Consider the following 14,599-nt stretch of genomic DNA (forward strand, 5'->3'; position numbering starts at 1 on the left):
TCTATACACTACAACATGGAAATGGTGACTCATAACTACACCACCATGCCTGCACCACTAAAGTGCACAGGGAGGTTAGTAAAGTGAGAATGAAATGAGAAATGTTTGAATTGTACCATTTGATTACAGAGTTGTTGCAAAGTCTCAGTGCAAAAACAATTCAAATAACTCTCATATTAAGGGCAAAATCTTGTATATGGCATGTATTATATTCGTAGCGATGGTAAAGGGTGACTATAGAATAATAAGGCATTTTGGGTGTTTCCAAGTAAATAGATGCTGTAGTTGTGTTGTTGTTGAATGTTGATGGCTGAGAAATTCTTATAGTTTTGGCTTACAGATGCATGGCAGCTTTGTTGTCCATTACCAAGCATTGTGGTTCCTCTTTTTCTTTTACATTTATATACATGTAAATTATACATTTATGCACACACACATACACACATATGTATCTTGGTGATATGACACATGCATGCGCATACATTTTGTGTGCAGAATTGAACCACGTGAACTGCAATTTGCACGTGCAATGATTTTTGCCATTGAGGAGATCAACAACAGTTTAAATCTGATTCCGAAGCTCAGACTCGGTTATCAGATCCATGACTCATGCGCCTCAGTTCCCATGGCAGTGAAAGTAGGATTCCAGCTTACAAATGACCTGGACCCTGTGTTTTACACTGGTGACAATTGTTTGAAATCTGGTATGGTGATGGCTGTTGTTGGTATATCTGGGTCCTCACCATCCATCAGCATGTCACGCATCATCGGGTCGTTTAATATTCCTCAAGTAAATATTTGAAATTTTTGGCAAGTGGTGTTTCAAATTTCCTCGAACTTATCTTTAATTGTTCCATAAATCACACACTGTTGTTTCTCCTTTAGGTGAGTCACTTAGCTACCTGTGCCTGCTTGTCCAATAAGCAGCAGTTTCCCAGTTTCTTCAGAACCATCCCCAGTGACCAGTTCCAGGCTGATGCACTGGCCAAGCTGGTGAAACAGTTTGGCTGGACTTGGATAGGTGCAGTCCGGTCAGATTCAGATTATGGAAATAATGGCATGGCTTCTTTCCTTAAAGCAGCATACAAAGAAGGAATCTGTGTTGAATACTCTGAATCTTTTAATCGTATTCACCCACGTAGCAGGATCCAGAGAGTGGCTGATGTGATCCGCAGGTTTGTAAATTATTCATTGTTCTTGAGTTATTAGGGCTGACACCAACCCTATCCACACAAATGACAAATTTTATTATACAGAAGATGAGTAAAACACAATAGTTTTTAATTATCTGATATTTAATTTAGTCAGTGTACAAGTATTATACACTCCGCACAGCAAGCAGATATCGTTGTGATTGTATTATAAAACAAAACTTGTGTTTAATGTCTCTACAGGTCAACAGCTATGGTTGTTGTGGTATTTGCAGGCTTAGGAGAAATGAGATTACTCATGGAGGAGCTGTCTCGTGAGCCTTCCCCACCTCGCCAGTGGATAGGCAGTGAGGCCTGGGTCACTCACCCAGACATGCTGAAGTTCACCTTCTGTGCTGGAGCCATTGGATTTGGTATTCCACGATCTGTGATCCCAGGTCTGAGAGACTTCCTGCTGGATCTCTCTCCCACTAAAGTGGCAGCCTCCCCAATATTTACTGAGTTCTGGGAGGATGCATTCAACTGCAGCCTGGGAAAAAGTGAGAAATTTATGCTGTTTTTTTTTAATGACTTGAGCTGCTCATAATTAAGATTCTGTCTTGTAGAATATTCTGTATGTACCAAGCAAACATGTATTGGTAAAAAGCCAGCACTGAAGTCGTGAACACAAGTGCACAGTATATAGACAGTCTACAGTCTGTATTGTCTTGTCTAGAGACATCTTGACATATGGCCAGAGGCTGCAAACCACCAACACCACAGTTGACATGCAGCCACTCTACCAACTGAGCAACTCATTATTATCTATTTTAAACACTATAAAATATGTCAGCTTAGAGTTAGACAGGTAAAGAGTTGTGAACTGTTTTTAAAATAACTATTATTTTTTTTTAAATATATATTTTGATAATGTTGTTTTGTATTCCTACTCAACACTGCTTTTAAATATAAATTAAAATAAGATTTAAAAAAATATGTTTATAGGTACATTTGTTTTTGCTGGTTATATAAAATTAAAGAAGTAGTGAAAAAGAGTAACTAACACTAAGTAAAAAATGATATTATTTAATTTATTTCATATATGATATACTACTATATATTTAAGCTCCAAAAGAAGTGTTTCTGTTTTTGTATATTTTAGGTGCTGTTACAGACAAGAGAGTGTGTAATGGAAGCGAAGACATACAAAAGCTCCAGACCCTGTACACTGACACATCTGACCTTCGAATCACCAACATGGTGTACAAAGCTGTTTATGCAATAGCTCATGCCATTCATAATGCTGTGTGTCAGGAGACAAATTCTACGAGTCACTGTGACAAACTCTCCAGGATAGAGTCCAAACAGGTCAGTTTAAACAAACAATCTTAATCTGTGATTACATACTTTGTACTTCTTTCTCTCACTGTCTCATTTAACTTCATTCTTCTAGATTCTTGCTCATCTGAAAAAAGTAAATTTTTCCCAAAATGGTTATCATGTGTCATTTGATGCTAATGGGGATCCCGTGGCCAAATATGAGCTGGTTAACTGGCAGAAAAACAACAAAGGCCACCTTGAGATAGTGACAGTAGGATACTATGATGCATCACTGCCAGTGGGCCAGGAGTTTCATATCAACAAGAACATTACTTGGATGGAGGGTAGTACTCATGTAAGGAGTAATGTTATAAGATCAAAAAGCTCAATAGCAAACAACATGTACATAAAGAGGGTTGTGCCGTAAATTGTTACATATATATTGCAACATTGTTTATTTAGTTGTCATGTATTTGCTTATGAGCCATTCATGTGGACTCCTTACCTCAGCCTACAAAAAATAAAAATAAGCTAGTGTCTCATTAACTGATTTGTTAAGCAAAAGAAACAAGTGGTCATAAGGGACTGCCACAAGTTTAAAATCCTGACTTGTATGAAAAGTGGTAGAGTGGGGTCTGAGTCCTACCAGCAGTGCAGGACATACCTGATATTGACAGCCAGCTATCTGCCTGGTGTGTCACACCCCTTATTCTGCAAATAGACAAACACAAATTTGAACACCACTGATATATCAACGCAAATGTAAAATCAGTGACAAATTACTTTAGTTCAGAAGAGTTTGTCAGCATCTTAAAGGAACAAATAATAACTTGATTGAGATGATTGTTTTTTTATTTACCGAACATTATATATACATTTGTCTGAATATACATTATGTTTATGGCAGGTACCAGTGTCAGTGTGCAGTGACAGCTGTCCTCCAGGAACTCATAAAGTGCTGCAGAAAGCAAAACCCATCTGCTGTTATGACTGTATACCATGTGCTGAGGGAGAGATCAGCAATGCTACAGGTAATATAGCATGTTCTTGTGTACATCTACCATATTAAACAAATAGGTACATGTTTTGATTCATTCTTTCAGATTCCACCGACTGTTTCCTTTGCCCCAAGGAGTTCTGGCCGAATACAGAAAGAGACACTTGTTTGCCAAAGCCTGTAGAGTTTCTTTCCTTCAGTGAGGTCCTAGGAATCATCCTGGCTGCATTCTCTGTTTGTGGTGCCTGTCTGGCCATTATAACAGCAGTTGTTTTCTTCTGTCACAGAACTTCCCCAATTGTCAGGGCCAACAACTCTGAGCTGAGCTTCCTGCTGCTCTTCTCCTTGACTCTGTGTTTCTTATGTTCATTAACTTTCATTGGAGCACCCTCTGAGTGGTCCTGCATGCTGCGCCACACAGCATTTGGGATCACCTTTGTCCTCTGCATCTCTTGTGTTCTTGGGAAAACTATAGTTGTGTTAATGGCCTTCAAAGCTACACTTCCAGGTAGTAACATCATGAAATGGTTTGGTCCACTACAGCAAAGACTGACTGTAGTGTCTTTTACATTCATCCAAGTTCTAATATGTACAGTTTGGTTGTTGTTAGTCCTCCTTTTCCAATGAAAAACCTCACCACATACAAAGACAGAATCATCCTGGAGTGTGCATTAGGTTCAGCTGTTGGATTCTGGGCTGTGCTTGGGTACATAGGTCTACTGGCTGTGTTTTGCTTTGTGTTAGCTGTTCTAGCACGAAAACTACCTGATAATTTTAATGAAGCCAAGTTTATCACCTTCAGCATGTTGATATTCTGTGCAGTCTGGATCACCTTTATCCCAGCTTATGTCAGCTCTCCTGGGAAATTTACTGTAGCTGTGGAGATATTTGCCATTCTGGCCTCTAGTTTTGGACTAATACTGTGTATATTTGCTCCAAAGTGTTTTATCATCTTATTTAAGCCAGAGAAGAACACCAAGAAACATTTGATGAACAAAAAGGAATAGGACCTTTTTAAATAATTAAGGTGGCATAAAATATACAACCCCAATTCCAAAAAGCTAGGAAAGATGTGAAACCGTAAATAGAACATAAACAACATATAAGATGTTGAAACTGAGAAATTTTAACATTTCATGGAAAATATTAGCTCATTTTGAATTTGATGGCAGCAACACATCTCAAAAAAGTTGGAACAGGGGAAACAAAAAGGGTGCAAAAGTAGTTGCCACAAATCAAAAACAAATGGAGGAGCATATGACATCTAATTAGGTTAACTGACAACGGATCAGTAACATGACTGGCTACAAAAGGAGCATTTCAGAGAGGCAGAGACTCTCGAATGTGAAGTTGGGCAGAGCATCACCAAACTACCACAAACTGCGCTGAAAATGTGTGTTTTTCACCACACAATTTCTGAAAAATGTTCCTCAAAGTAAAATTGCGATGACTTTGAAAATCCCACCATCTACAGTATATAATATAATTAAAAGAGTCAGCGAATCAGGAGAAATCTCTGAGCGCATTGGGCCAAAGGCCATTATAGATGTGCATGATCTTCTGGCCCTCACACAGCACTGCATTAATAACAGGCACGGTTCTCTACTGGACATCACTACATGGGTTCAGGAACACTTCCAGAAATCACTGTCTGTGAACACATTTCACTGTGCAATCCACAAATGTAAGTTAAAGCTGTATCATGCAAAGAAGAAGCCATATGTGAACATGGTTCATAAATGCTGCTGGGTACTCTGAGCCAAAGCACATTTAAAGTGACCTAAAGCAAAATGAAAAACTGTTGTGTGGTCAGATGGATCAAAATTTGAAATTGTTTTTGGAAACCAAAAGCCCTGTCCTGCGAGAAGACGAGATGGACCATCCAGCTTGTTTTCCACTGATAGCAAGCTTGATGGTCCATCCATGGAGCATGTACCATGGATGGTCCACAGAGGCTTCATCTCTGATGGTATGGGGTGCATTAGTGCCTTTGCTGTGGGCAGCTTGCACATCTGGAAAAGGACCATCAATGCTGAAAAGTACATAGAGGTTTAACAGCAACATATACTTCCATCCGGGCTACATCTCTTTCAGGGAAGGCCTTTCATAATTAAGTAAGACAATGTTAAACCACATACTGCATCCATCACAACAGCATGGCTTCACAAGAGAAAAGTCCGGGTGCTGAACTGGCCTTGCCTGCAGTCCAGACCTTTCACCAATAGAAAACATTTGGTGCGTCAACAAATGCAACAAAGGCTCAGGACTGTTGAGCAGTAAAATCCTGCATCAGAGAAGAAAGAGAAAACAATCCTCTGCTAAAACTCCAACAACTGGTCTCCTTACTTCCCAGATGTTTACAGACAGTTGTTAAAAGAAGAGGGGATGCTACACATAAAATTTCTCAGTTTCAACATCCGATATGTTATTTATGTTCTAGTGTGAATAAAATATGGGTTTATGAGAATTGCAAATCATTGCATTCTGTTTTTATTTACGATTTACACATCTTCTCATCTTCTTTGTATTGGGGTTGTACAATATATAGCTTATACTGTGTCAGAGACAGACTCCTGCCCAAGGCAACAAACTGACCTTTAACCTAACTCTAGTGTAAATTATCAACACTCCCTTACAAGATCACATTGTGACTCCTTATTAGGATATAACTCAGGTTGTAATCAGTCAAGAAAGATTTTACACACACTTTTTAATGCAAGATATTTGTAACTGGTGTGAACACAAATATTAAGATGACGAGGAAGGTTTTCTTTCTTGTTAATAAATTGTATTCTGCACTTCCTGTGACCATGTTGGCTCGTGCACCTGAATTCCCATGTGTGTTCGAACCTCACAGTACACACTAGCCAAACCACGATTTCAGCAGAGCCAGGACGGGTGCAGGGAACATAGCAGTCACAGGAGGCTCAATTGAGCCAAACACAGTCGCGAGTAGAGTAAAATTCTCGTAGGTTAGATTTATTGTGCGGGCATTTTGAGCAGGCGCTTAGCCTGTCTAGGTGTGTTGCTTCCACCGAGCTTAGGATGGCACCACCGGAACACTTTTCCAGCAATGCCAGCAAATGTCCCCCCATATACCATCCGCCTACTTTAGGGAACGCCTGGGAGCCTACGCCTGGGAAACGGCGGAATGGGAGAACAGGTCTGCGTGTTGTCAGTCTTTTGAGGCATTAAATAACGAACTAACCTTTGTATTCAAACCATCAGCGCCTCTCAGAGTCGCAGTGTCGAGTCTGTTTAAGCTCTCTCATGCCTCTACTCTCGCCACCTCTACCAATTGCCGTGAGGAGAAACTGTATAATAAGTACTGCGAGGAATTAGCTGGCCGCATAAACGATGAGCTGGCGGCTTGTAATCTCCCCTCAAGGGGTTGTGTCTTTATTGTGGGGAGTCCGGGGAGTGAATGAGATTACCGTTAAGAATAAGTATTTCCTTCCCCTTATGTCATCGGCATTTGAGTTGTTGCAGGGTGCTACCATTTTTACCAAGCCTGACTTACGCAACGCTTACCATGTTGTTCGTATTAGGGAGGGGGATGAGTGGAAAACTGATTTTAACACCCCCAACGGTGATTATGAAAAGCTAGTTGGTCTCACTAATGCCCCTGCAGTCTTTCAGGCATTAGTTAATGATGTCCTCTGGGACATGATTAATAAATTTGTTTTTGTGTATCTGGATGATATTTTCATATATTCTCGTAATTTTGAGGAACACAGACAACGTTAGAAACTACGCCTCCTATAAAATCAATTATTTGTTAAGGGTGAGAAGTGTGAGTTCCACACTATGTGTCAGCAAACTTCCTTCAACTGACCAGCACCAATATTGAAGCCCTTCTAATTGGTACCACCCACCAGTTTATTCCTCCCCCATTAACTGTATTTCCTTTTCTGGCCAGACCATTACCATCTCCTACTCTGTTAACAACCTGGGGGTCAAGTTTGACCAGTTTAAGCAGGGTCTACGGAGGAGTTTCAGTTGTTTAATGACTCCAATGTCCGATGGGAGGCTGTGGTTGTTGAGCTCGAGCAGCTGCGATGGTGCATACTGGAGCATGGTGCGGCTAATACTTGCCCCAGGCGAACACTGGCAGAGTGAACACAGGTGGCTAGCAACAAGCTACAGAGGCAACAGACCAACAAGAGCAGGTAGAATTGATAAAATAATTATGTCAAATTCAAATGGCAAGTTGACAGCCACTAAAAGTTAAAGCAATATGTAAGGTTCAGAAAAACAATTACTAGAGCACATTATAAATAAGCAACTTTCAGATTGATATAGCGTGGAGAAGCCGCAAACAGCCAACGCCTGCGTCCTCTCACCTCTGTATCATTCACCCCATATATGATTGCAACAGAAGACATTTTTGCATCTCAGAAACATAGCCAAGCTCTTCCCCTCGCTCTCCCTCTGTGAAGCTGAAAGGCTGGTCCACGCCTTTGTCTCCTCCAGGCTGGACTACTACATTGCACTCCTCATTGGGATCTCTGGCAGGTGCCTTTAAAAGCTCCAATACATTTAAAACAGTGCTGTCAGGATCCTTATGAGGGTGCAGAAATTTGAGCACATCACTCTCGGTCTCTGGACCCTTCACTGGGTCACCTTCGGATGGAATACAAACTCTGTCTACTTACCCACCAGTGCATCCAAGGAAATTCCCTACAATATCTTAAAGAACTCCTCACACCACAATCTACAACAAGACACCTTCGCTTCACAAATACTTATCGTCTCTACACATCCAGAACCAAACTCCACACAACGGGGGATCGAGCTTTCTCAGCAGCTGCTCCAAGACTCTGGGACACTCTGCCTGACAACCTGAGGGCACCACAGACTGTGGAATGTTTCAAAAAGTTACAGACTTATATAATAATAATAATTAATTTTATTTATAAAGCAATTTACATTTGTCGATGTTACACAAGCAGATTAAAAGCAAGAATAAAACATAAAAAAAACATGTAAAACATAGAAACATATAAAACATAAAATAACATAAAAAAGGTAATGATCACATTAATATGCTTTTCTGAACAGAAAAGTCTTATTATTATTATTATAAAACAACCTGGTGAGTTCTGTGGTGGGGAAACAGTCATACATGGTTACCATAGTAAAGAAGTACATGTGTGCCGTTGTCACCGTTTGAAGCATTTTGTTTTTATGTAATTTGTCTTCTTACTTGACCTTACTCTGAAGTTTTGGGGCTAACCCTAGCCAATGATGACTCTTAACGTAACCTTACCCTGAAGTTTATTTGCCCTATCCCAAATGCTGTTTTTGTGTATGTACAAAGTTGTATCCGTAGCGTCAAATGGTGTCAATAAGCCAAATGACGTAAAAATGTGGCACCACTTGACACCTTAGGAAGCATCATTTCCTGACACTGTGGGATGAGAATGTGTTATCTTTTATGACAGTGTCTATCATCCATGTTAGGATCTCCTGGGTACAACTTAAGTTATATCCTAATAAGGAATCACACAATGTGATCTTGTAAGGGAGTGTTGATAATTTACACTAGAGTTAGGTTAAAGGTCAGTTTGTTGCCTTGGGCAGGAGTTTGTCTCTGCTTGTATGTGTGTGTTACAAAGACACGCAATACATGTAAAAATAAAGACAAACACAGATCACTGTGTAAGGGCTGCCTATCTCTGATGTAAGAAAGGCTGACGTACAGTAAGGGGGGATGGAGTTTGTTTTTTTTAAGTTATATAAATCGGTGATTAAACATTCATGCATGAGAGCATACACATGAGGGATGGAGATCTTAGCTCTCAGTATTGGTCTGACTCTGTGTTTGTTTGAAATTACCTCAGCTGTTGTTTTAAATGGTTCATGTGAGGATTTGGAACAAAGGTCTGCATCCACACAGACCAGTGATTGTGCCATATGTAAATTGCAGGGTACCGCTCGTTTACCTGTGTTCTCGGAGGATGGTGACTACATCATTGGTGGAGTTTTCTCCATACAATACAACATGGAAATGGTGACACATAACTACACCACCCTGCCTGAGCCACTAAGGTGCACAGGGAGGTTAGTAAAGTGGAAATGAAATGAAAAATTTTAGAATTTTCCTTTTGATTACAGTCTTTGTTGCAAAGTCATTGTGCATAAACAATTTAAATAACTCTCATGTTAAAGGCATAATTATTTATATCACAAACACTATTTTCACATCAGTGGTACAGTGTGACTATAGAATAATAAAGCCTTATGTTTCCAAGTAAATAGATAATGTAGTTGAACTTTGGTGGTTGAACCAAAGTTTAAACCAATTTGTCATAGTTTGGGCTTACAGATGCAGTGCAGCTTTTTCTTTTCATTATCATGCAGGTGCGTTCCTCTTTACCTTTTTTTTTTTTTCTTTTTTCTTTGGATTAACATTGTGAACTGTCCGTATTATACATTTTAACACAGACATATGTATCTGGTTGATATGATATTCATTAATATTTTGTGTACAGAATTGATCCACGTGAACTGCAATTCTCACGTGCAATGATCTTTGCCTCTGAGGAGATCAACAACAGTTCAAAGCTGCTTCCAGGCATCAGGCTCGGTTATCAGATCCATGATTCATGTGCCTCAGTTCCTATGGCAGTGAAAGTAGGATTCCAGCTGACAAATAGCCTGGAACCCGTGTTTTACACTGGTGACAATTGCTCGCAATCTGGTATGGTGATGGCTGTTGTTGGTACATCTGGGTCCTCACCATCTATCAGTTTGTCACGCATCATCGGGTCATTTAATATTCCTCAAGTAAATATTTGAAATTTGTATTTGAAAAAGTGGTGTTTCAAATTTCCTCAGACATATCTTTAATTGTTGCATAAATCACAAATCAGTGTTGTTTTTCCTTTAGGTAAGTCACTTTGCCACTTGTGCCTGCTTGTCCAATAAGCAGCAGTACCCAACTTTCTTCAGAACCATCCCCAGTGACCAGTTCCAGGCTGATGCACTGGCAAAGCTGGTGAAAAAATTTGGCTGGAGTTGGATAGGTGCTGTCCGCTCAGATTCAGACTATGGAAATAGTGGTATGGCATCATTCCTGGATGCAGCGTACAAAGAGGGAATCTGTGTTGAATACTCTGAATCTTTTAATCGTTTTCACCCACGTAGCAGGATCCAGAGAGTGGCTGGTGTGATCCGCAGGTTTGTACATAATTTCTTGAACTTGTTTTCCCTTTGCTGACACTGTCTGCACCTACTTGTAAAACCACAGAGATATTTAGTGAAAACGTTTGTGAAACGTTTTATTATATTAGTTGGAAATGGGGATTTTACCCTTCATATTTATGTTATTAATATTTTTAAACAAATTTAACACAATTAGAAAGTTCCTTTCATGTTAGTTACATAATTGATACTTATTTCAACTCCAGTTGTTTTTATACTGATTTGATGTAAAATTTAAAGATATTATCTTTCTCCAGGTCAACAGCTGTGGTTGTTGTGGCATTTGTGGCCTCTGGAGATATGAGGTTACTTCTGGAGGAGCTGTCTCGTGAGCCTTTTCCACCTCACCAGTGGATAGGCAGTGAGAGTTGGGTAACTCACCCAGACATGCTAAGGTTCCCTATCTGTGATGGCGCCATTGGATTTGGTATTCCAAAATCTGCCATTCCAGGTCTAAGAGACTTCCTACTGGATCTCTGTCCTACTAAAATTGCAGCCTCCCCAATACTTACTGCGTTCTGGGAGGATGTATTTAACTGCAGACTGGAAAAAAGTGAGACAATTGTGCTGTTTTTTTAATCACTTGAACCACTTAAGGTGAAGATGTCTTGTAGTAGACTCTGTATGTACCAGGCTGTATTGGTTTCAACAGGCCAACACTGAAGTCCTGAACACAAGTGCACAGTATGTAGACAAACTACAGCCAATACAGATAAATAGGGATTAAATAGTAATATGTACTTACAATAATAAGTAGTGTTGCAGTAGTTAGTGTCTTTTCTTTCTCTGGTTATACCATCAGCTTAGCATTGTATTATGTGGCCACTCAATGATTCAACACATATTTTTCTCCAGATGGCCATCCTAACTTAGGCCTCTGCCATTCTTTACTGGTCTTTGTAAGGGTGGTCTAATGTGTGTTGGCTTGTGCAACTTCAAGAATTTGGGCAGTTTAGGGGTGTATTATCTTGTTCAGGGACACTTTATTGACATATGGCCAATGGCTGCAAACCACCAACGCAACTATGCGGCCACTCTACCAACTGAGCCAGTGTAACCCTCACAGTATATTACTGTGTATATTACTATTTCAACAACTTAAATATTCTTACACCAAGTATGTTCCTGATCATATACGTGTTACTTATTGTCCGAACAATAATTTGTGATTTAGTACATTTACATTTACATTTAGTCATTTAGCAGATGCTTTTATCCAAAGCTACTTACGAGTGAGGTAAAAGGCAGCAAAAATCAAAGTCAAGGAGAAAATATCAAAGCAAAGTCCTATCAGAAAAGTGTTCACATTTCACGAGATGCAAGTAGGAGAAAGAGCAAAAAGGAAGTGTTTTTTTTTTTGTTAGTTTTTTATATATTTAAGTGCATAGGAAGATGCGGAAGAGTTTTGTTTTCAGCAGTTTTTTAGTATTCACACACACAACACTGCTTTTAAATGTAATGTAAAATCATTTTTAAAAAAGAATAATATAGGTACGTGAGTTTCTGCTAAATATACATTTGGTGATATAAAATTATAGAAGTACTGAAAAAGATAATATTAATATAATAATATTGATAATATTTTTATTGTTTCATATATGATATACTACTGTATCATTAAGCTACAAAACAAGTGTTTCTGTTTCTGTATATTTTAGGTTCTGTTACAGAGAAGAGATTGTGTGATGGAAGTGAAGACATAAAAAAGCTCCAGAGTCCGTACACTGACACATCTGACCTTCGAATCACCAACATGGTGTACAAAGCTGTTTATGCAATAGCTCATGCTGTTCATAATGCTGTGTGTCAGGAGACAAATTCTACAACTCAGTGTGACAAACTCTCCAGGATAGAGTCCAAACAGGTCAATTTAAATAAACAATCTTAATCTGTGTATACATACTTTTTACTTCTTTCTCTCACTGTCTCATTTAACTTCATTCTGCCAGGTTCTTGCTCAGCTGAAAAAAGTAAATTTTTCCCAAAATGGTTATCATGTGTCATTTGATGCTAATGGGGATCCTGTGGCCAAATATGAGCTGGTTAACTGGCAGAAAAGTAAAAGTGGCAGCCTTGAGTTTGTCACAGTAGGATACTATGATGCATCACTGCCGGTGGGACAGGAATTCCACATCAACATGAACATCACCTGGATGGAGGGTAGAAAACAGGTAAGGAGCAATGTTTTATAATCATAAAAGCTCTATTGCAAACAATATGTATGTATGTATAGGTAGGGCTGTGCCTTATCATATTATTAAATTGTATAACATGAATACTGTCAGTACTTCCACCACAAAATAATTATTTGTTATATTGCAATGTTGATTATATAGGCGCGTGGTCATGTATTTGCATGTGTGCCATTCATGTGGACACCTTACCCAAGCCTTCAAAATTAAACTAGCTTTTAAAAGATCAAGCACATAAGCTGAAAGAATTTAAAGAGCAGTTTGGGTAGAGACACACCAAACTGACAACTAAAACTGGCAGTGATAAAGACCAACTGCTGTATCGCCTCACATCATCTTCATCTGCCCCAACAAGAGGTACACAATACAACACAACACAATACAATGATCAAAGTCAAATTCCATTACGGACGCACATTCTGTGCTCATGTAAAAGTAAAGGAAAACGTAAGACAAATTGTCAAATGTACAATTTGTAAAGAATGCAACATTTGCTTACAATTTTCACATTTACTTTTTCACCAAAGACTAGCTATTTTTAATCAGGAATATGTCTAATAAGTTATAACACTGGCATTGTTAATATCATGCCTTTTTCTAATGGACGGATTTGTTAAGCAGACTTTGTCTATATACTGTTTATGGCAGGTACCAGTGTCAGTGTGCAGTGACAGCTGTCCTCCAGGAACTCATAAAGTGCTGCAGAAAGGAAAACCCATCTGCTGTTATGACTGTATACCATGTCCTGAAGGAGAGATCAGCAATGAAACAGGTAATATCATGTTTTCTCATGTAACTCTACCTCATAAAATACATGTCTTTTAAAAGTTCTTTGTGATTTATTTTTTTCAGATTCCACTGACTGTTTTCATTGCCTCAAAGAGTTCTGGCCAAACGCAGAGAGAGACACTTGTTTCCCAAAGTCAGTAGAGTTTCTTTCCTTCAGTGAGGTCCTAGGAATCATCCTGGCTGTATTATCCATTTGTGGTGCCTGTCTGGCCGTTATAGTAACAGTTGTTTTCTTCTGTCACAGAACCTCCCCAATTGTCAGGGCCAACAACTCTGAGCTGAGCTTCCTACTGCTCTTCTCCTTGACTCTGTGTTTCTTATGTTCATTAACTTTCATTGGAGCACCCTCTGAGTGGTCCTGCATGCTGCGCCACACAGCATTTGGGATCACCTTTGTCCTCTGCATCTCTTGTGTTCTTGGGAAAACTATAGTTGTGTTAATGGCCTTCAAAGCTACACTTCCAGGTAGTAACATCATGAAATGGTTTGGTCCTCTACAGCAAAGACTGACTGTAGTGGCTTTCACGCTCATCCAAGTTCTAATATGTACAGTTTGGTTGGTTGTTAGTCCTCCTTTTCCAATGAAAAACCTCACCACATACAAAGATAGAATCATCCTGGAGTGTGCATTAGGTTCAGCTGTTGGATTCTGGGCTGTGCTTGGGTACATAGGTCTACTGGCTGTGTTTTGCTTTGTGTTAGCTGTTCTGGCCCGAAAACTGCCTGACAATTTTAATGAAGCAAAGCTTATCACTTTCAGCATGTTGATATTCTGTGCAGTCTGGATCACCTTTATTCCAGCATATGTCAGCTCTCCTGGGAAATTTACTGTGGCTGTAGAGATATTTGCCATTCTGGCCTCTAGTTTTGGACTAATACTGTGTATATTTGCTCCAAAGTGTTTTATCATATTATTTAAACCACAGAAGAACACCAAGAAACACCTAATGAACAAAAAAGAATAG

The 14,599-nt window shown here is 39.3% G+C and overlaps 1 protein-coding gene and 1 pseudogene across 1 annotated transcript; both read left to right on the forward strand.

Annotated features, from left to right (window-relative positions):
- On the forward strand, nucleotides 1–4,454 carry LOC137129184 (extracellular calcium-sensing receptor-like; annotated as a pseudogene).
- A 4,982-nt stretch (nucleotides 4,455–9,436) lies between these two features.
- On the forward strand, nucleotides 9,437–14,599 carry LOC137128940 (extracellular calcium-sensing receptor-like). The gene is made up of 8 exons (XM_067507649.1): nucleotides 9,437–9,510; nucleotides 9,942–10,236; nucleotides 10,340–10,629; nucleotides 10,911–11,206; nucleotides 12,312–12,517; nucleotides 12,603–12,824; nucleotides 13,494–13,617; nucleotides 13,698–14,599. The coding sequence occupies exons 1-8, from the start codon at nucleotides 9,452–9,454 to the stop codon at nucleotides 14,597–14,599; spliced, it is 2,394 nt and encodes a 797-aa protein (XP_067363750.1). The 5' UTR covers nucleotides 9,437–9,451.

The sequence above is a fragment of the Channa argus genome, chromosome 6, assembly GCF_033026475.1.
Source record: "Channa argus isolate prfri chromosome 6, Channa argus male v1.0, whole genome shotgun sequence".
NCBI classification, from domain to species: Eukaryota; Metazoa; Chordata; class Actinopteri; order Anabantiformes; family Channidae; genus Channa; species Channa argus.

What these genes read in the sequence shown, in the direction of transcription:
- LOC137128940 (XM_067507649.1), top strand. Translation starts at nt 9,452, where the DNA reads ATGGAAATGGTGACACATAACTACACCACCCTGCCTGAGCCACTAAGG. An exon ending in CCACTAAGGTGCACAGGGAG is followed by an intron (nt 9,511 to 9,941) that starts GTTAGTAAAGTG and finishes TTTTGTGTACAG; the next exon opens with AATTGATCCACGTGAACTGC. An exon ending in GGATGGAGGGTAGAAAACAG is followed by an intron (nt 12,825 to 13,493) that starts GTAAGGAGCAAT and finishes TGTTTATGGCAG; the next exon opens with GTACCAGTGTCAGTGTGCAG.